Source organism: Pseudorasbora parva, chromosome 17 (genome assembly GCF_024679245.1).
Source record: "Pseudorasbora parva isolate DD20220531a chromosome 17, ASM2467924v1, whole genome shotgun sequence".
NCBI lineage: Eukaryota > Metazoa > Chordata > Actinopteri > Cypriniformes > Gobionidae > Pseudorasbora > Pseudorasbora parva.
In genome coordinates this window covers 34,115,417-34,137,979 of record NC_090188.1, presented here as the reverse complement: position 1 = coordinate 34,137,979, position 22,563 = coordinate 34,115,417, and the positions used below count along the sequence as shown (strand labels likewise).

Genomic DNA, 22,563 nt, shown 5'->3' with positions numbered 1-22,563 from the left:
CACACATTATTTATTAACAGTTAAGCAAAATATTACTATGGGGTTAGGTTTACCTGATCATGTTTGTGTACCAGAGCCTGTCGCATTAGTGGGAGGGGCACCAGGCCACCCCACAATTCCTCCTCAACAGACTTGAGAACACCCTGAGACCGGGCAGCCCGCAGACACGTCATTAGAGCTCCCAACGCTCCTCTGCTACCAGTCGCCCCTGAGGAACAAACATACTTTATATTATACATTAAAAACAACAGCATTAAGTCCTATAAAGTATGCCCTTCTATAATTCAATATCACCTTTCATATCAATCATCATTCCCTATCAAGCATCATCAAATTTAGAATTAAAATGATTTATACACATAGGAAGCGAGGTGAAAAGGGCAATGAATATTACAGTGATTTTTATTTAAATGTGCTGATTTAGCACTGTTTATCAATGTTGAAAACATTTGAGATGCTTAATATTTATCAATGTTGAAAACATTTGAGATGCTTATTATTTATCAATATTGAAAACATTTGAGATGCTTATTATTTACCTATGTTGAAAACATTTGAGATGTTTAAAACATTTTTGATGCTTAATATTTTTTGTTCTTTGATGAATAGAAGGTAGAATACTCAAAGTGTGCATATAAAATAAAAACACATATTGGACCCACTTTGCATTAGGTGGCCTTAACTCCTACATACTAACATTTAAATTAATCATTTGATAATGACTTATTATGTACATACATGTTTTTACATTGTACTTACATTTTTAAAATGACCTGCATGTAATTACATCTGTACTTAATTTCTGTAGTTACATGTAAAGTTGACACTACCCTTACACCTAACCCTAGCCTTAAACTTACCCCTATCACCACAACTGTCCCTAACTTAACCCGTATACCAACTCAATATCAGCAAACGTGTTTTGCATTACAATAGGAACACAATAAGTACATTGTACTTATATTGTTAAGTACATAGTAGTTAAGGCCATCTAATATAAAGTGGGACTCACATATTTGTATACATTATATTGCAGATTAAAAGTCTCTTACCCTCGGTGCAAGATGGCATCTCTTGCAGGGCCTGTACCATGTGGCTAAGGCTGGAGGGGTTGCAGCGTAGCAGTTTGGGCAGGAAGTAGTCTAGTATATAAGTGGTTTGATCCAATCGGGCTGTACACAGTACCTGCAGCAGAGGTGTCACCCAAACCTCATGCCATCCATCTATCCAGGCATGCTCATCCCTAAATCGTGCACATAACTGGGCCTTATGACTGATGAATAACTTCTCCAGAAGGTCGCTGGCATATGGTGCCAGCGTCTGATCCCCCATCAGACCCAGCAGCCTGGATGGCAGTCCACCATCAAGCTTGAGTAGATACTCCGCACCCAAGTGCTCCACCAGGCAGGCCAGCGTGCCGTACTTTCCTTTCATATGCCACTCCAGTGCTAGAAGGTCCCGGGTAAGTTGGGTGATGTAAGGGTCGTTGGTAGGATCGGACTTGTGATCACTGCAATGCTGGTGGAGCTTGAGAAGATTCTGGAACAGGATGCGCATCTGGTGGCGGACCCCATCTAGCGGGTGCTCCCAGTGGGCGTAGATGTGGTGGTGAAGGCGTGCAATCAGAGGAGAGCCTCCGACCAGAGACGAGCGAAGGAGAGGAGGGCACGTGTCCACCTGGGCGCAGTCAACTGCTGCTCCACTCCAAAGAGTCGAAACCCGAGCCACTACCATCACTGTACTGGACTCCTTCACTCTAAGAGATAATTCATGTTAAGAGAGCAGATTAAATGGAAATCAAGGTTGATCAACTTCAACAAACTACTTTAACAAAATTAACTTAGAATAGTTTTACAATGTGAAGTAAGAGTTGAATTCAGAGATACAAATTCCTTGAGAGAAATAATTGTATTATTAATCTTAAATTTTGCCTTCTTCAACTGAAAAGCTGTAATTAATTGTGATCATTTTATTCTATTGATTACCAACAGAAATTGACCAATAAAGAAATGTATATTTCATAAAAATAAAAATGTTCAAAGGCCTTTAAAATGTGTCTTTAATGAGTTAAAGTCCTCACAAAATCAAAATAGACCCTATTTACTTTGTTGCCGTGTCTTATAGGGCAAACCATTAATCTGTGCAAGTTAATACACAGGTTTTTTTTTTTATCTTTAATAAAAATCTGAAAAGCTACTTCCAATCTGGAATGGTCTTTTCCGGTGATGCAAGTTGGACGGCTTGGGTTGAAAAACGCTTAAGCATTCTCCTGCACCGAGAGATGGAGAGGAGTTGCGCTAAAGTAAAACCCACCCTTTTATAATATTGGATATTCCTTTTCACTTATATATTCACGTCACAACACTGAAGCAAAATCAGTGGCTACTTCCGGTTCACAGGGACTTACTTTTAAAAAATATATTATTATTTATTTCTCTATGCAAATTAATGATAACTATACACTACCATTCAAAAGTTTGTGGTCAGTATGATTATTATTATTTTTTTTTAGATTAATACTTTTATTTAGCAAGGATAAATTAAATTGATCAAAAGCTGTAAATAAAGACATTTTGTGTTAAACAAGATATTTTATTTCAAATAACAGATGTTCTTTTGTAATTTCTTTGTATCTAAGCATTTGGGGGGGAAGGGGTGTTGATTTCCACTAAAATATTAATCAGCATATTTTCTATATTGGTTAATAATATTACACTGAATGTAATCATGCTGAAAATTATGCTTTACTATCAATGAAATGCATTTTAAAATACATTTATAGAAAATAATTATTTTAAATTGTAATAGTATTGTATTTTCTTACAGATTCCAAAGTTTTGAATCGTAATGTATACAAAATTGTCTTAACTTTAGGTTTATTTAATAATAATAATAATAATAATAAATTTTATTTATAATGCACTTTATATTAAACAAAATCTCAAAGTGCTACAGAATTAAAAAAACTAATCAAAACTGAAAAATAAAATAAAATAAAATAAAATAAAATAAAATAAAGAAGTAGCAAGTCAATTAAAAGCTCTGCTAAAAAGGTGGGTTTTAAGACCACGCTTAAAAGCATCTATAGTCTGTGGAGTCCGCAGGTGGTCAGGGAGAGCATTCCACAGACTGGGGGCTGCAGAGCAGAAGGCCCGATCCCCTATAGTACGGAGATTGGCTGTGGAAGTTTTGAGGCGATACAGCGAAACAGAGCAGAGGTTACGAGTGGCTGTTTGTGTGGTGAGGAGTTCCTTGAGATAGGAGGGAGCATCACCATGGATGCACTGGTGGGTAAGGAGAGAAATCTTGTACTCGATCCTGAACGACACAGGAAGCCAGTGGAGTGATTTTAGAATGGGGGTGATATGGTCGTATTTGCGCACCCTCATGAGGATCCTAGCAGCGCTGTTCTGAATACACTGCAGCCTCTGGAGATTTTTGCTAGGGATGCCAATAAGGAGCGCATTGCAGTAGTCCAGCCTGGAGGAGATGAAGGCATGGACAAGCTTCTCCGCATCAGCCAGTGATAGAATGGGACGAAGTTTGGCAATGTTTCTGAGGTGGAAGAAGGAGGTCTTACACAGGTGTTTGATGTGCGCTTCAAAAGTAAGCTGTGATTCCATTCTGACCCCCAGATTGGTGACTGAAGTGGAAAGTGGAATGATAGAGAAAGCAATGCTGGTGATAACAGACTTCTGGACCTGAAGTGGAGTGCCGACTAGGATAGCTTCAGTCTTGGAGCTGTTTAGCTGCAGAAAGTTTTGCTTCATCCACGCCTTTATCTCATCCAGGCAAGTGATCAAAGTGGATGGTGTGAGGTCAGCAGAGGGAGATGAACTTGTCCTAAAGTAAAGTTGAGTGTCATCAGCATAGCAGTGAAAAGAAATCCCATGCCGGTTGATGAGACGGCCAAGAGGGAGCATGTAGAGCAGGGGTATTCAATTAAAATTCTAAGAGGTCCAGTTAGAAAAAAAATCAGCAACCAAAGGTCCGCAACATCACAATGACTAACTTGTGTTATCATTCAGTGCCATAGCCTAGTAGCTGTATGAAAATATGTAAGTAGCCTAGTCAAGAGACGACTGTCAAATAAAATGAAAGTAAATTTAATAATATTTCAACAATATTTATTGTCTGTTTATTTATTGAGCTGTAGAGAAACAATAAGTACTCTAATAATAAATGATCAATTTAAATAAAATAAAGGCTGCATTTAAAAATAAATTATAAATAAATAAAACGCAAAAGAGTGCATCTCAAAATAAAGTGCTTAATTTTTAGAACAATTAAATAAAAAGTATACATTGAGTTTCCCTTTTACTTTTTAGTTAACTCCCTTTCACATCTTAAGTTTAAACACATTTTAAAATAAACAATTTCAACACATTAACAATTGAACAGCTTTAACACCTCCTTTTCTCTTTCTACTTCTCTTTTCATATTTGCTTGATTTTTACACACGTCTTCTTTTTTTCCCCCTCAAATAAGGTTTCAGCTACCGCACTCATGCACTCCTTGACAACCCCTCCATCAGTAAATGTTTTTTTATGTTTGCCCAAAATCCAAGCAATTTTAAGGTAACATTCGTTAGCACGTTGTTGGGCAGTGAATGAATGTGTTAGGATTCTGCTGGATCGATCATATTGGGCTTTTAGATCGTTTATTTTCTGTGCCCTCAGTGCGGATTTAAGTGGGTATGTTTGGTAAAAAGATTTGTGTTAGTGGCGCTTCACATTGCCGCTTTTAATAATCGCGACAGTCTCTGAACATATGAGACATACCGGTTTGGAACTGCCTGTGGGAAGAATGAGCATGTAAGAATCTGTCCATTCTTGATTAAAAGCTCTGTTTTCACTGTCCACTTTCCTTTTTTTAGAGCACGCCATGTGAAACGTTGTCTCTCTTTCGTCTCGTCTCTACCTGTGTGTGCGTGTGTGTGTGTGTGTGTGTGTGTGTATATATATCTCGCTGTCTGACTCGAGTAGCATCACGTGACATGATTTACAACGCATACTATTGGTCTGTGAGTTTCCTGGGCCGCGCTAAACCAGTACCATAGATGCTAGAAAAACTATGCGGATTAAAATAGAAACGCTCCATCAAAAGTAAATAATTTTCAATAATTTATGGGTTATTGGTCCGGGTCCGGACAGAACGGCGGCTGGGTCCGGATCCGGACCGCGGTCCGCCTATTAGTGACCTCTGATGTAGAGTATGAACAGGGTGGGTCCGAGCACAGAGCCTTGAGGGACACCGCAGGTGACATTGTGTGACAGGGATGTAGCTTGTCCTAACGCAACATATTCAGTTCTCCCAGTGAGATAAGAAGAAAACCAGTTGTGGACCGAGTCAGAGAGACCAATGGTGGAATGTAAACGGTAAAGGAGGATGTTATGGTCAACTGTATCGAAAGCTGCAGTTAAGTCCAGGAGGATGAGAAGGGATGGGGAACCAGCATCTGCCGCCATCAAAAGATCGTTTGTGACCCTGGCCAAAGCTGTTTCTGAGCTGTGTCCTGAGCGGAAACCAGACTGAAATTTCTCATAAAGATGGTTATGCTCCAAATGGACCTGAAGCTGTGCAGCAACAACTTTTTCCAGCACCTTAGAGAGGTATGGGAGGTTGGAGATGGGCCTGTAGTTGTCATTAACATCTGGGTCTAAAGTAGGTTTTTTCAGAAGTGGTCTGATGATAGCAGTTTTAAGAGATGAAGGAACATGGCCAGCCTGGAGGGAATTATTAATAATCTTGGTAATAAATGGACTTAAGACACTGAGGTTAGATTTTACCAAGGCTGTAGGAAAAGGATCCAGTGCACAGGTGGATGGTTTCATTTTTCTGATGATGTCCTCAACCTCGAGCTGTGTGATGATGGAGAAGCAGCAGAGATGTTGGAAGGTCCCTGGCTGTGGATCAACAGACGGGACAGGCAGAGCGGAGGAGCTAGATAGAAGCAAGTGGATGTTGTCTACTTTGTTCCTAAAAAAGGTCATGAACTTATTGCACCTCTCTTCTGTGGCTTCTGAAAAAGAGTGAGTTTGCGGTTTGAGGATGTGATTTATAGTGGAGAAAAGCTTCTTGGAGTTTCCAGGGTTATTGTTGATGATGCTAGAGTAGAACTGTGACTGAGCATCTCTCAAAGACCTTGCGTAGGCCTTCTGATGATCTCTATAGGCTTGCCTATGAACAGTGAGTCCTGAGAGCTTGAGACGCCTCTCAAGTACGCGCCCAACCGTCTTCATCTTCCGCAGTTCGCTGGTGTACCAGGGTGCTGAGCGCGAGGTGGTGACCATTCTAGTTATGACAGGTGCGTGAAGATCTAGAAGGCTGCTCAGAGACTTGTTGTAGAAGTCAACCGACTCAGAGACTGAGGAGAGATCAACAGAGGAGAATTGCTGAAGGTCTGTAGTTAAAGAGTCTTGGTTAATCTTTTTCAGGTTCCTGAAGCAAATTTGACGGGAATCTTTGGTAAGGGAAGAGGGGCGTGGCAGCTCCAATGAGATGGCCTGGTGGTCAGACACACCCAGATCATACACCAAGAGGTTTCTAATATGAGGAGAGTTGGAAATGACCAAGTCCAGAGTGTGCCCCCTAGAATGAGTGGGTCCATCCACATGCTGTTGGAGATTGAGGCAGTCCAATAATTGCAGAAACTCAGCTGCCAGGTGGCAGGAGGGGGTATCTACATGAATATTAAAATCTCCTAATATTAAAATGTTGGCAGAAGTAGAGCAGAGTGTTGTGAGAAAGTCATGCATCTCAGAGATAAAAAATGAATTTGTTTTTGGGGGCCGATAAATAAGCAGTATTGTCAAAGAAAAAGGGGGTTTACATTTAAAAGCAAGGTATTCAAATGATGACACTGTGGGCAGAGGGAGAAAAGACAGCTCCAATGATTGTCTATGAATTGCAGCTAAGCCACCACCACGACCAGTGTAGCGGGCTTTCTCCAGGTAGCTGTAACCAGGAGGACAGGCATCATTAAGTGCTGCGTAAACTGCAGGCTGATGCCATGTTTCCATTAAGCGCATAAGGTCTAATATCTTATCAATGATGTGGTCTTGGATGAAAGATGACTTATTTGTGAGGGATTGTGCATTAAAAAGTTATATTTTGAGCGTTGATGGGGTTTGACCATATCCTTGTGTGAATGCATTTGGTATCCTTTAATACCTTGTATCTAGAGACAGGAGCACTTCAGGTATGAGCAGCAGCAGTTTTTCTGCCTGTGGACAGAGAGTCTTTCCTCTCCAGCTGAGCATAGCCAGAGCTCCATGACTCAGATACAGAGCCACAGCCGCAGGCCTGCTGCTCTCATACAGACCTGCACAGCTCTGCCTCAACCACTGGGGGGCGGTGCTGCCTGCATCCACTGAACACTGCAGGAGACCTGCAACCTAGAAACACATTTCACACTTAACAGCTTTTCCAGCAGGAATGGGTTAAATGCAGCTCAATGTTTGATTGTTTATTCATACTGAATAATGATAATACAGAATAAAATGCCAGACACTTGCTGCTGGAATGAAGGAAATGCCCACTTACTATATCAGGTGCATCATCTCCATTTCCCATAATAGATCTAATGAACAAAACAACAGCCATCCCAGCAGTGCTCTGGACCGTCTGAACAAACTCCTCTGAAAGGGGGATAAAGGCAAAAACTTAAATAGAATACTAAAATAATATAATATACAAAAGAAAATTGTAAATACACTATATTGCCAAAAGAATTGTGACTGCTTCTACAAACATTTGTGAAAGAATGGATTGCTCTCAGGAGCTCAGTGAATTAAGCATTGGTAGCATGATAGGTTGCCTATCATAAATAAGTCTATTTATGAAATGCCCTCACTAATAAATTTTCCACAGTCAATTTTTGAGGTATTTTAAAGCCAATTGGGAAGAACAGCAACTCAGCCACGAAGTGTAGGTAACAAAATAAAATCACAGAGGTGATTGCACAATGCTGAGGTGCACATTGTGCAGAAGTTGCCCACTTTCTGCAAAGACCTCAAAACTTTGTGTGGCCTTTCAGATTAAATGTAAAATACTGCATTTATATAGCGCTTTTAACAGACCCCATGGCCATCCAAAGTGCTTTTCATTTTGCCTCACATTCACCCATTCATACACCGATGGTGTGGTCAGCCATGTAAGGTGCCATCCAGCTCGTCGGGAGCAGCTGGGGTTGGCTGTCTTGCTCAAGGACACTTCTGACACTTGGTCAGGTGGAACCGGGGATTGAACCACCAACCTTTCGGTTTATAGACAACCTACATGAACCACTGAGCCACTGCTGCCCGACTGAGCCACTGCCGCCCTGAGAGTAGCATAGAGAGCGCATAGAGAGTTTCCATGAGTCCAGTGGGTTTCCATGGCCGAGCAGCTGCATCCAAGCCTGACATCAAGTGCAATGCAATGGTGTAAGGCACGCCGACAGTAGACACTAGAGCAGTGGAAACGTGCTCTCTACAGTAACGAATCATGCTTCTCTGGGCGAGTCTGGGTTTGTTGGTTGCCAGGAGAACTATACTTGCCTGACTGCCCCTGAGTTCCAGTGAAAGGAACTATTAATGCTTCAGAATACAAAGACGTGTTGGACAATTTCACGCTCCCAACTTTGTGGGAACAGTTTGGGATGGCTGCTTTCTTTTCAAACATGACTGAACCAAGAAGTGAAAAAAGCAAGGTCAATAAAGACATGTATGAGCAAGTTTGGTGTATAGGAACATGACTGCACTGCACAGTCCCGAAAGAACATTTTAGAGATTAATTAGAGTGGAGACTGTGAGCCAGGTCTTCTCGTCCAACATCAGTACCTGACCTAACAAATGCACTTCTAGAAGAATGGTAAAAAAATTCTATAAAAGCCTTCCCAGAAGAGTTGAAGCTTTTGCTGCAAGTCAACCATATATTAAACCCTACAAATTAAGAATGGGATGTTATTAAAGTTCATGTGCATGTAAAGGCAGGCGTCCCAAAACTTTTGCCAATGTAGTGTACAGCAACATGACAGCAATTTGCATATGAAGAATACAGTGGTCTTCACAATACCGTCAGTCAAGATACATGTATAGCAGTTGAGTAGTCCACTGAGAACTTGATGCAGATCAGATTGGTCACTTGAAGCTGAAAGCATTGCAGTGCTAATGGGTTCCTGAGATCTCTGAACCACCAGCATTGAGGCCTTCACCACTGCCAGACAGGACTGCATCAGCTGAGCCTGGGCTACATGACAACCGACCAGACCCCTGAAGAGCATATCAAATATAAATACACAAAAATAAACCATGTTACAGACAATCAAGGATTCTGGATAATAAGATCAAGATGCCAACATTTTCATCTATCCATAGAGTGTATTATTGTTGTTGTTGTTGTTATATTATTATTATTATTCAGTACAAAAGTAAACAATTAACCTGTTCTGCTCCACATAATAATTCAAAGTCCTTTGGAAGAACTGGAGGACTGTGAGGGGGGAAAAAAACAGCCGGATTTGCAAAGGTATGCCATTAAATTATTAAGTAAGTGTGATGTTACATGTAGCCAAGTATGCCCCATGCTTGGAAATTGTGCTCTGCATTTCAACAATCCAAGTGCGCACACACACAGCAGAGTATAAAGTTAATAAATTAACAACAAGTATACTAACCTTCTGTAAGCAAATGGTGAACACATTTCTCACCTGTAAACAAAGAATAACGATTTAAAATGATATTACACCCATTTACAATATAGATGAAAACTTTGGGGTCTCTAAGATTTTTTTAAAAGGGGGGTGAAATGCTGTTTCATGCATACTGAGCTTTTTACACTGTTAAAGACTTGGATTCTTATCCTAAACATGGACAAAGTTTCAAACACTAAGTTAGACGTTTGATGGAGTATTTCTGTGTTAAAAATACTCCTTCCGGTTTCTCACAAGTTTTGGAGAGTTTTTTTCGAGTATGGGTCGGCTTGACATCGACAGAGTGGAGTATGGGCCGTACGGGCTCTTCTCCCGGAAAGGGTGCGCATGCGCGTGCGTGACTAGAGAGAAAGAGCAAATGCACGCCCCATAAACACTGCTCTCAAGCTGCAGATCCACTCGTCTGTGCAACACTTCTGTCGCACCGCGCTCAACTTTTTTTCCTATGGGTGACGTCAAGCGTCTTTAATGCGCCCGCACAGCATCCCAGGAAGGCAGCGCGGCATTTGAACCGATTTGAACGCAGAAATGACGAGAAGCGTCATAACATCACTCTACAGTCGTGTCGCAATAGTGGATCTCTACGGTCATTGCGGTCTCAGGACTTCCCGAAATCAACAAGAAGTGTGTTTTTGACGGAGCGGTCCCAGCGATAAAGGTTCACGGACGTGCTTTGGAAGCAGGTGGTGAGTAAAACTGCTTCAAACGTCTATGCTGTTGACTATCGTCACATAAGTAAACATCAGTAAACAACACGATCGTGTATAGTTAATTTATCAATGGAGCATGCGATGTATGGTGAGTGTTTAAATACATTTGTTTAGCTGACTAATATGTCAGTTTGTTTATTGTAAAACCACCCCAAACATAAACCTAGGCTAGGGGACGTTCTCACAAAGCGTGCTTTGTTTTTTTTATACACTATCTTGACGTGCAAAAACGTTTTGCTTGCTACTGCTAAGGTTTAGTCGCATACAATAGCCCATAAACCAAATCATGTCATCATATACCACGGGTAAACAAACGCAAATGTTGACAGGCCACTAAATAACACAGAGACGGACGTCCTGCTGCTGCTGTTTCTCCTGTTCAATTTATTTCATCCTCCGGATCTGATTCTGGATCATATATGTATTAGTTGAATCTGATTGATAGCCATGGTTTATTTAGGGTAACATTTTCTTTTACGCATGACGATGTCAGCTTTTAGAAGCTCTCGTGCAGTAGCTCCGCGCTCGTGATTCTTTAGCTCCGCCCACAATATATGCCTCCAGCCACTCGTTTTTTTTCCGGAAAGACTCGGTACAGCCTATCTTCCTTTTATAAATATAATAAACCTAAAGACTTATTACTAAAAACTAATTACTTCCTATTTTAATATACTTTATAAAATGTAATTTATTAATTTGGCAATGACAAAAGCTGCATTTTCTCTATTACTCCAGTTTTCAGTGTCACATGACCCTTCAGAAATACTTCTATGCTGATTTGGTGCACAAGAAACATTTCTTATTATTATCAATTTTGAAACGCCAGTGTTGCTTAATATCTTTGTGAAAAAAATATTATAAAGTTACAAAAAACAGCATTTATTTGATATAGAAACCTTATGTGAAATGATTCATGTGTTTAGTGAATCATTAGTAAATATGAATTTCTTTACAAAGTACAGACCTCAAACTTTTGAAGTAGTGTATCCACCTTATTTGAAACATTAGAGAATGCGCAGCCATTTGTAAACTGAATGTGTCTGGCTTCCAGTAATTTTTAACTGTACAAAACAGCTTGTTATGCAAAATTCATTACCTATTATTATTTTAAATGTACACTATAAAACTTTTGGGCATGTAGCAGTTAAAAAAATATGAATGCTTTTTACGGAAGAGCATGGTTTTGGTTGTGCTTCTGCTCTGCATGACTTCAGCTCTACATGGTTCTTGGCCAAAGAAAGCTTCGATAAGAGTCCAGATCTTCTGCTGTCAGTCTGAAGCTACGCGGGACTATTTACCTAAAGTAGCTAATGAATCAGAAGTCTCACACATTGACAGAAAATAGCTTATTTCCGCATTGCAAAATAAGGTGGATATCTTCTACTATTTATGATATAATCTAATAATGACATCACTTTTACATACCAATTTTAAAGCCATCCAGACAGGAAGTGATGCTATCTGTTAGGTGTGAGAAATGATCTGTGTTCGTAGAGGACAAAGAGGAAGACAGGCACTCAGACAGCCATCTAACTGTATTCTCCTGCAGCCAATCTGGGCCACTACTTAATGCACTGGTAGAAAAGAAAAAGATGAAGCCATTGTGTTAAATAAATTAATAGTCCAGACATCGTTAAAAAAAGTAGTTGATTTCCAGTCACATGAGTGACAGTGAAATGTAGGTACTTTGAACCTTGCTACAGCTCTCTTAAGTGGGTTCTTCGCTGGCAGTTTGGTATACAGGAACGCTAGTGTGCTCAGGCAGGCATTCAGTAAAGGACTTGTAGAGGACTCATCCTCACTCAACTGCTCCAACATAAAGCCAGCCTGCAGTCAACATGCAAACCAATTAGTTAAAAGATGTTAGCGATTACACTCAGTGAAAACCTATAGCCTCCTAAGACCCAGAAAAAAGTCTTTGTTTTCATTCACCAATACATTTTCAGGCTTTAGGATTTTGTTTAACCAAACTTTGTTTAAAGGTGATTCTCAACTGTTATGAAAGATATAACAGAATTAATTTACCATTTTACTTTATGCAATATGTGGGTAAAATGGCCATCCATGGGTTGTTCCACTCAATGCAATGTATCTATACAATTTACATATTAAATGTGTTCTGGAGCGACATGTAATGAAAAAAGACGAGTAATAATGGTAACATTCATTTTCGTTTCATAACATTTTCATAATAATATCATATTTTATAGGAACATTGGTATGTCATTTCTTTCCCTATTCACTTGTTGTGTCTCCTAAAATGCCTGAGAACATATTTATTAAGCTTCTCAAAGTGCCATTTTAGTCTTAGGAGCTAAAAATTTATGAAATGTACTGCTACTTAAGTATAAAAAGCATGTTATCAAATGTCTAAGAATCACTCTTACTCTCAGTTATTTCTCAGTTATCAGACAGCTTGAGAGGTTAGGAGTTGCCAGTAGGGGCTTGTGATGGCACTGAGGAGACAGTTAAACGGTATTGTTTGGACGGAGCAGGCATCATCTTTGTCAGCGCTGCTTAATGTTGGGCTGAATTTACCTTTTATAACATGTTTCCGCTGTTTAACTAATTCAGCAAGCAGTAGCACTTCTTCCTCCCACCAAATCGTTTTTTTTTTGGAATCCATAGTGGCTGATTATATCATAAAATCTAGGCTATTTATAGGGCGGTCAGTTAACAGCACACTGGTTTAAAATGTGTAATTAAGACATGATGGAAAACATGTTTATCTTTCATTTCCAATGTGTATACCATAATGGATTCACTTGAAAAATCTTTATTGTCAAATGTGTGCTGAATGTTAATTCATCTTAGGAATTTTACCATTCAATGTAAATATATCTGAGAATATTCTTAAATAAGGAAATCATATCAGTGATTGGTCCATGCCTATGCTGTCATCCAAAAACATGTTTGTGGAACAGTAAAGTGTTGTGAATCATCTTTAAGACTGACATTTATTTATTCAATATTTAGTCCTACACTTCACTTAAATTACGACTGAGATGCTTGATAACTTACTTTTAAGCGCAGCTTTAAGCCAATCATTGTTTTAACCTTAAAGGGATAGTTCACCCAAAAATGAAAATGTGATGTTTATCTGCTTACCCCCAGGGCATCCAAGATGTAGGTGTCTTTGTTTCTTTAGTAGAACAGAAATGAAGATTTTTAACTTCAGCTGTTTCAGTCTGCCAGTCATAATGCATGTGAATGGGCCACAAATCTGAGTTAAAAAAAAAAACATGCTTAGACAACATGCACAAAAACCCTGCTGCTCGTGACGACACATTGATGTCTTAAGACATGAGAAACCGAACAGTATTTGTTACTTTTTTTTTTACCTCATATCCAAATGAAACTCATCTAGTGTACCCATCCACTATTACTTCCATCTGATAAGGTCAAACTGGCATGATCATAGATATATATATGTAGATGCCTCATTCGGCCTCACCTATGATTGCGGCAGTTTGACCTTACCAGACAGAAGTAATAGTGGATGGGAACACTAGATGAGATTTGTTTGGATATGAGGTAAACATAAATATTGTTCAGTTTCTCACAGAAACCGATCGGTTCGTGTCTTAAGACATCAGTGTGTCGTCACGAGCAGAAGGCTTTTGCGTGTTTTCTAAGCATGTTTTTTTTTTTTTTAACTCTGATAGAGTTGTTACCCCTTCACATGCATTATGACAGGCAGATTGCAACGGTTGAAAATCTTAATTTGTGTTCTATTGAAGAAAAAAAGACACATACATCTTGCATCCACTTGGGGTAAGCAGATAAACATCACATTTTCACTTTTGGCTAAACTATCACTTTAAAGAGTAAGTTGACACAAAAATGTAATTGATGTCATTACTGACTAACCCTAATGTTGTTCCACACCCGTAAGACCTCCGTTCATCTTCGGAACACAGATATATATATATTCAGGAGGTATAGTCCAGAAAGGTAATAAAAACATCAAAGAAGTCCATATGTGAAATCAGTTAGAATCAGCCATGAATCAGTGAATCGATCAATGATTCGGATCGCCAATGTCACGTGATTTCAGCAGTTTGGATCACGTGTCAAACTGCCAAACTGCTGAAATCAAATGACATTGGCGATCCGAACCATTAATCGATTCATTGATTCATGGCCGTTTGAATCTTTATTTGAGGAACACGGAAGAGAAGACAAAACTTTTGTACAAACACTTTACTTTTGATATTTTGACAATTATATTTTTGGAACAAAATGTATTTTCGATGCTTCAAGAGATGTCATATATGGACTACTTTGATTATGTTTTTATTAGCTTTCTGGACATGGACAGTAAAGTGTGCATAGATTGCATATGCTCTGGGACTAAAATATCTTAAACTGTGTTCCAAAGATGAATGGAAGTCTTACGGGTGTGGAATGACTTTAGGGTGAGTCATTAATTACATCAATTTCATTTTTTGGGTGAACTAACCCTTTAAGTCAATTCTTAGCAGTGTTCTTGTGATTACTTCTCAGAGGCTTGATAAATACGGGATAATGCTTTAAGTCATGCTTTAAGTTTGTTGTAACAAAGGAAAATGTGTGATTAGAAACCCCATAACATTTACAGATGTTGATTTAAAACAAACAATTTGAAAATTAGTCAGATTTGAATAATTACAAAATATTAAAGTGCTAAATTTAATAATTAAACATTTTTACAGAGCAAGGGGAAGTTGTTGTTCTGGTGAAACCTCAAAACAAATAGTATCTTTGAAAAGCCCTGAATCTGCTTTTTACAGAACATTCAAACTTGTTTGATGTCAGAGAAATTCATTAAAAATTGCAACCAGGAGGACAAGGTGAATGTGATGCAGACCGACCTTAGAGATGAGCTGGATCTGCTCCACTGGGTCAGACGAGGATAAACTGTCCTTGAGCACACGAGCAAGCGCTATAGATCTCCTATCTCCCTCCACAGATAAAGAGTCTGGGAGATAAAACATGAGATAGAAATAAATATCACAGGAAAATATCGCGGAGTGGTTGTGTTATGGCTGCAACCATAACACAACCACTCAATGTTTATTTCTGTCACTCACCTGTAAGGCTCTTCAGCTTGTCATCATCCAAAACTACAGCCTCCACTTTAGGTGTTTTTTTCTTCACAACCATGATCTGGGACATAAAAACAACTGCAGATAAGTATCATACATTTATCGTAAAATCATACATTTATTACTTAAAAAGCGAATACAACAAATGCAGATAAAGTTCAAACTACAGCGCCTAGTGTGAGCAAGTGCTCACAGTTACTCACTTTGTTTCCTGCAGACATTTGATTTAACGTTAACTTACTTTAAACCGACGTGACGTTTTCCCCACCGTACACCCAATTTCACTGTACATTCAACGCACTTTTAAGGCATAAACATATATTGTCATACCTTTCTTACACAGCAGGTACCGGTGAAAAAGTTCAATGCTGCATATAAAAATCAGTAATTCCACAGGAACATAACATACACGTGTGACGCTTCAATTCCGGAGTCGTGATGGAAGACCGCCCAGTCATACATATGATTGGGCCAGACACAATTGTTCCGATGTGTGATTGGTCCTCGGGGAAGTCAATCATTCATGACATCACCGTTCTCTAAAAAGCCGTCCTAACCACACCTACAATGGTTTGATTGTACGTGCTCGTGAAAACACTCCCCTGATCCCGCCCACTTCCACAGGACGATGCTGGAGTGAAAACTTTCAGCTGGAAAACTCTCGCTCTTTATATCATAATTAGGTCATAAGTGTAATAACAACTAGGACAACACGGATTAATATTTTTATTATGGTGTGAAACCAGTGCCATCTACAACCAACACTGCAGTGTCGGGTAAGGATAATATCTTTAACCATTAAAAAAGTATTAGTTTGTTTTTGTATAATGTTATGAGATACGAGGCAATAAGTAGCCCCCTTAAATATACATTTTCTGTTTTTTTGATCTGTTGATTTTATATGAAATATGTTGTTAATAGGCCTATTGATTAATTCTGTTCTGTTAATTTCCATGAACACTATAACTGAATTGCATCATCATTCTTTCAACTGCAGTTAACGGTATATACTGTAGATCATTTACATAGACCGGTTTTATGTTAAGATTTTAGTTTAAATTTGTATAAATATATACATTATGTATAGGCTACACACACACACACACACACACACACACACACACACACACACATTTATATATATATATATATATATATAGAGAGAGAGAGAGAGAGAGAGAGAGAGAGAGAGAGAGAGAGAGAGAGAGAGAGAGAGAGAGAGAGAGAGAGAGAGAGAGAGAGAGTAACGCTTTATAATGGCACATTTTGTTCATTGAGTTTGAAGCTCAAAAAAGTGCAAATATACTACACATGGCTCTGGGGGTTGATAAAGGTCTTATGAAGCGAATCGATGGGGTTTTGCAAGAAAAAAAAACCTAATTCAAAAAACTTTTTTAAGTAAAATATTTAGCTTCCGCAAGACTGCATTCTGTATTCAACTTATGCAGAAAGTTGAAACACCTCCTGCGGTTCAAAGCGATTACGCTAAGTCTGGCGTCTTACATCGCGGCAGTCATGAAAGCTAGAGATTTTACTTTATAAAGTACAAAACCCCATCAATTCAGTTCAGAAGACCTTTATTAACCCCCTTGAGCCGTGTGGAGTACGTTTATTATGGATGGATGCACTTTTTTGAGCTTCGAACTCAATGGACCCAGTCATTGCCAATATAAAGCTCAGTCACCATCTGGTTTTGTTAGGCCATTAAGTTTCCTAAAGTCTATCCTCCATTAGCATTTTGGTACTTCATTTCCATAGACCAGATCAAACTTTCTGTTACTGTGAATTAATTTGTTACTCTGATTCGTTGACATATTTTCACAAAATGTATTTGTTTTGTCCTCGACTCCCTCCTCACATTTTTCAAGTACTAAAATGTTTCAGTAAAATGTGTGTAGATAATTCTAAACATGAGCGAATGAACATTATAGTAGGGAGGTTAAGTGACTTTTGACTTCAAGTCATGATGCAAAGGTCCCCTTTGGTATGGAAGTACCTTAGGGTCATACAAATAAATTTATCCTAAGACACAAGTGAGATCACACTTTTTATCAAAAATAAACAGTTTTTTTCAAAAATGGCCGACAATGTGCTGAAAATACTCTAGAGCCCATATCTTTGCTTCTGTTATCGCTATAATGACAAATTTGGTGTCAAAGTGTACATTTTTGGGGTCAGGGAATCCAATAAAATTGGTTTCAGGTTTAAAAAAACAAAATATTTCCCCATACTATGACAACTGGGGGTAAAAATGCACATTTCACTTAAAAATGATGTCATCAGAGTGACTTTTTAATTATATTTTCCTTCAAAAACTTTAATTTTGTATTTAAGCAGTGCAGCTACTTCTGTACATTACATTTGTCCTAAGTAGCATGAGATTTCGACCAGTCAGGAGTAGCCTATAGCAAATCCGTTCCTGCAACATCCCATCTGCACCAGGAGCTGTGACAGCTGTTAAAGGTCAGAGGTGACAGGTTAACACTTTGAGGTTCGAATGACTTTCTTATTAAATAGAAACATGTTTTTAATGTTAGATCACTAATAACTAGCTAGCTAGTAACTAGCTTCATCATAACTGTATTAATTTTTATTGAAGCAAGCACATAGCCTACTAGTCCAGGCGTTTAAGGAAAAAAGGGTGAACAAATTGCAACAGAATCAAACTCAACTGATTTTGTATCCTCAATATGTCCTGACTCCTGAGTAAGAAAAAAAAAGCCCAGAAGAATCCCATTTGGGGAAATTTCTGAAAAAGACCCAAATATAACATATTAATACGCCTATTCATTATTTTTCTCACATGAATAGGGTAAAATGACCAAAGGGGACCTTTGCATCATGACTTGAAGTCAAAGGCCTATTTTTTGGGCTTAACCTCCCTACTATTATTGATGTAGTATTTTGTTATCCTTTTTACATTCAGCATTAAGCACAGGGTTGCCAACTTTTAAGTTTAGGTTGGAGTGAGATTTTTTGAGGGCCGGGGGGGGGGGGGGGGGGTAATGCTTTTGATCTTGATTCAGTATCAGTTTATATCTAGTATATATACTGTACATAATAATACATAAAACATGGGTCAAATTATATGTGCCATTCCTTAATATTCACTTGTGACTGCCTATATAAGTATCATTATTCATTAAAAAGATTAGGATGCAAGTTATTTAAGTTTTGAAATTTCACATTTAAAGAAATCTACTGTTTGATCATCATATCTAAATATTTATTAGAATGCAAAGACTGCAATATATTTTTGAGCAACTAGATTAGATACATGTATATTTATTAAAGAGCCATAAGGCACCTAATGGCATTACAAATAAACATTAATATTTTTTAGCCACAAAATGACTAATTTGCCTCTTTGAATTGGAATTCTCTATTTTAATATTAATTACTACACTAATTGTAATATAAATTTTAGAAGAAATACAAATATTAGAAGAAAAATGTTTTAAGTGGTCATTTATTGACAATAATTGTTGCACAAATAGTATTTAGTACCAAAAGATCTCCTCAAAATATTCAATAAATATAATTTAATGAGTATGAGTGTGACCTATTAGTAAGGAATACCTGAGGGCTAAATACAAGAACAGCATTAATGTTAACAATGTTGAATCTCTATCACTCTCCATAATAAAAACGATCCTGTAAATATGGCTGACTTAATAATCAATAAACACTAACACTAAGCTGTACTGTTTACCAAAACTTGCAGCAAACATCTATATGGTGAAACTGTTGTGTATCCGCTTAAGCCATTTAAATTCATTGGCACAGCGCTAGAAGTATTGAGCGCTCATGGGCCACGTGACCAGCGCGCACCGCAGGGAGACGAGAGCATGCAACTCCGCTTTTCAACGCCTCTGGCTTTAACATTATGCCACATTAGCGCCAAAACGCTATTTATTGTTTGAAATTCATTAAAACACATTTTAAAAAATTAAAGCTTATAGCTTTGTTTAATATCAAAAGCAGGTTTGGCAATTTGGCGTGAGATTGAGTTGGGCGGAGTGAGAGCGTGAGACAGAGCCTGAAAGCGTGAGAATCACGCCAGATGCGTGAGAGTTGGCAACCCTGTAAGCATTGTTTCAGTGTTTTTTCAAGGTTATTTCAACCACATTTAAATGTTGAAATGTGGCTAGTTGGTCAAAATGATGGTTCCTCTGTGCTAGGTGGCAGAAACATGATAGAAAATGCATAAATATTTGTTTTGCTATACATCACCCAGCCCTTCACCTGATTTATATTTGGATCTATGTTAATTAGCTTTTGTTTTTTAGTGTTTTTTCTACTGCATGTTCTGTTTGTCTGCTTCGGCCTCATGCTGTGTATGTGATGTTGCAGGGCCTGAAGGGTGACGGCATGGCAGAGGGCGATGAATGCACAGGTGGGGAGTGGAAAGAGAAGTACATGGCCCTCGAGGCCCTGCTCTTCAAGTTCCGTGGGCAGATGAGCATGATCCGAGAGCTCACGGCAGAAAAGGTCAGAAAAATGCAAACTTAAAAAGTTTCGGTCCATGCTGTTTACATTGGTGCTCTCAGATCTTTAAAAATCATTACATCAGACTGCATGCTTAGCAAGTAAAACCTTGTCCTACTACTAGTCATATTAAAGTAATAACAGACCAGGCATAAGATTTGTCTATAACTGTCACCACCCCACTAATTCCTGTCTGTATTAATATAGGAGAGATAGTCAATAGAGTGAATTCTAGGAAAAGCAATAAAGGCACCTATTAAAGTATTTGCTCATTTCCATGTTTGGTTTTCATTTCCATGAAAGAGTGTGTGTGTGCGTATTATCTCGAGGGAGAGCAGATTAGAGGTTAATATAAACAGGCGCCTGACCACAAGGCTCCAGACTGCTGCATTCTGGGATAGCAGAATCGTCTTTGAATTACAGACTTGAGATGTATTTGTGTGCTTTAAATGTCTTACCCTTGGGGAGAGGTACATTTTTTGACTAAATATATATTCATATCATTTTGTTTTGTTTCCAACAACGTTTCAACGTTGAAGGTCAGTGTTATGCCATATGTGATTGTTTGTTTGTTTGTTTGTTTTTTGTTTTTACTGTTTGTTTACCATTTTAAAGTTTTGGCTCCCAAAGTTTTCTGTTTCGTTTCTGACTGCATTTCAATAGTTTTAATTGCACCATCTTTTATTAATGGCTTTTGAAACTAGAATCACAAAACAATCAAAACACGTTAAAACAAATAAGTGTTATGGACACAAAGTGTTGTGTCCATACAATGTTAAACTTAGCCTGGATGCCAGCCGAACTTAGCCCTGCCCACAACATTTTTAGGTCGGGCGGTTCGGTCTGGCCTCGATCCATAGAGGAGTAATTATCTCCGAACAGAAACTGTTCGGACCAATGAAATCATCAGGGCAGGCTTTAGACGATGCCGGACAGATGATAAACAGGACCGTAATCATGCACGTCATCAAAGTAGCTTGGATTATATTTGTTCGAATCCTTGGCAGATTCAGAACAGAGAGCTCGTGAGAAATCACAATTTCTCTCAGATAAGTATTTTGTGTATCATTACATTTTATTTATTTTTTTACAACACCGGCAAAGATCGTGTATTCCAGCCTGGTTTCAGCGCGCGTGCAGACAGGGTTGTCAAGTTTTTACAACAAAACCCACCAACTACTAGCCCTAAACAATAGCTTCTCGGGGGGTTTTCCAGGGGAAAAATGGCAATTGGGGGGTAAATTGTGTGTTATTTTGGCATGTTTGCCTGCTAAAATTCGCACTCATGGGTCTATATATCACATAATAGTCGCTTCAACCCACGGACATCGAAAACAATCCTCGGAAAAAAACGCGGACTTGGCAACACAGTGCAGCTGAACTCTGTTGACATTTGACAATGCATCTCTGATTGGTTGAAGGTCTATCCAATTGATGTCTTTCCTGGTTTTGTTGAAACACGCCCCATAATTACAGCCCAATGGAGCAGTTTCAGACTCAAATTCTGACTAGAATTGAGTATGACCCTGTCAGGCTATGTTAAACTCACACCAACAGAGTTTAATCGTTTGCCTACACATATACAAGTCATTTTGAATTTGAAGGATTTTGAAGTGAATGTTTACAATGGTAAATGTCCCACAGTCACAAATATTGTATTCTTATATTCTTATAGTCCTTTGTCCCACGGGGAAAGTATTCCAAAACCTGAATGCTGAATTGTGGGACATTTGCAGGCTTTTTATGGTTAATGGCTGTGCAAAAATTCAGTTGAATTTTTCTCTGTTATTCTTATAGCCTATAATTTATGTAAGATTTAATAATGCAGCGTTTTGTGTCTGAAAATGTCACATATTGTTTTATGGCCTCTGAGGCCCAAGAGGGGGGATTAACAAACTTCCTGTGGGCAGCAGGATGACTAAAAAGTACCTAAATGAATAAATTATTATTAATATATTAACCAAACTGTCATCTAAATTACACATAAATTCTAAAAAATTTATAATGATTCAAAAAGTAAAGATTTAAACAGCAATAAGATTTATTTTGTCCTTCTCAATAGCTTGTTCCTATTGAAGAGCATCAATTCTTAAAGGTGCACTATGGAGCTTTCCATCCACTGGAGGGCGCCTATTCAAAACAAATCGTAGTTTGATGACGCAAAGTGTGAGCGCAGCATCTTGGGAGATGTGGTCTTCTCATCACAGCCGGTGGAAAATAGGACTCAGGCAGAAATCACGTTCATGCATGTGGCTATTAACGTTACTGTAGTGTAAAGCAGAGCAGGGCCGAGTGTTATGGACCTGAGCACAGCTGCTGGAGCGATTGTTAAACAAATACCCGCCTTGCGAATACCGGGACTTTTATTATGACGGGACGCGACACATTCGCCGAGCGCCTGCACAGATCCGCTCTTCCGGTTATGATTTTGAGGTAATGTAGCTGTTTATCATATTAGATACATTTAAGTGTGTTCAAAACGTTGTTATGACTTTACTCCGTGCGTTCATTTGTTCACACTGCTAAGAGTAAAGCGCTCCTGCCAAATAAAAGCCGAAACCGAGGGTAGCGCAGATATGACGCA

The 22,563-nt window shown here is 38.7% G+C and overlaps 2 protein-coding genes across 5 annotated transcripts in view; one reads left to right on the top strand and one right to left on the bottom strand.

Moving 5' to 3' along the window:
- Window positions 1–15,947, bottom strand: part of thada (THADA armadillo repeat containing) — a 139,709-nt gene extending 123,762 nt beyond the window's left edge. For 2 of the 4 annotated variants that reach the window (XM_067421396.1, XM_067421397.1), the window contains exons 1-12: window positions 15,695–15,770; window positions 15,477–15,552; window positions 15,258–15,364; window positions 12,098–12,231; window positions 11,830–11,978; window positions 9,659–9,691; window positions 9,426–9,474; window positions 9,058–9,254; window positions 7,546–7,640; window positions 7,174–7,397; window positions 1,053–1,756; window positions 54–208 (exon numbers count right to left, since the gene is read on the bottom strand). In XM_067421396.1, the coding sequence (XP_067277497.1) occupies window positions 54–208; window positions 1,053–1,756; window positions 7,174–7,397; window positions 7,546–7,640; window positions 9,058–9,254; window positions 9,426–9,474; window positions 9,659–9,691; window positions 11,830–11,978; window positions 12,098–12,231; window positions 15,258–15,364; window positions 15,477–15,552; window positions 15,695–15,712 (1,941 nt within the window). In that variant the 5' untranslated portion in view covers window positions 15,713–15,770. Of the gene's footprint in view, window positions 1–53; window positions 209–1,052; window positions 1,757–7,173; window positions 7,398–7,545; window positions 7,641–9,057; window positions 9,255–9,425; window positions 9,475–9,658; window positions 9,692–11,829; window positions 11,979–12,090; window positions 12,232–15,257; window positions 15,365–15,476; window positions 15,553–15,694; window positions 15,771–15,821 lie in introns of those variants that run through there. The other 2 variants (XM_067421398.1, XM_067421399.1) reach the window with 2 other exon arrangements.
- Window positions 15,948–16,111: 164 nt separating this feature from the next.
- plekhh2 (pleckstrin homology domain containing, family H (with MyTH4 domain) member 2) overlaps window positions 16,112–22,563 on the top strand; it is a 48,340-nt gene continuing 41,888 nt past the window's right edge. The window contains exons 1-2 of the mRNA XM_067421400.1: window positions 16,112–16,267; window positions 19,845–19,982. Coding sequence (XP_067277501.1) covers window positions 19,863–19,982 — 120 coding nt within the window. The 5' untranslated portion in view covers window positions 16,112–16,267; window positions 19,845–19,862. The remainder of the gene's footprint in view (window positions 16,268–19,844; window positions 19,983–22,563) is intronic.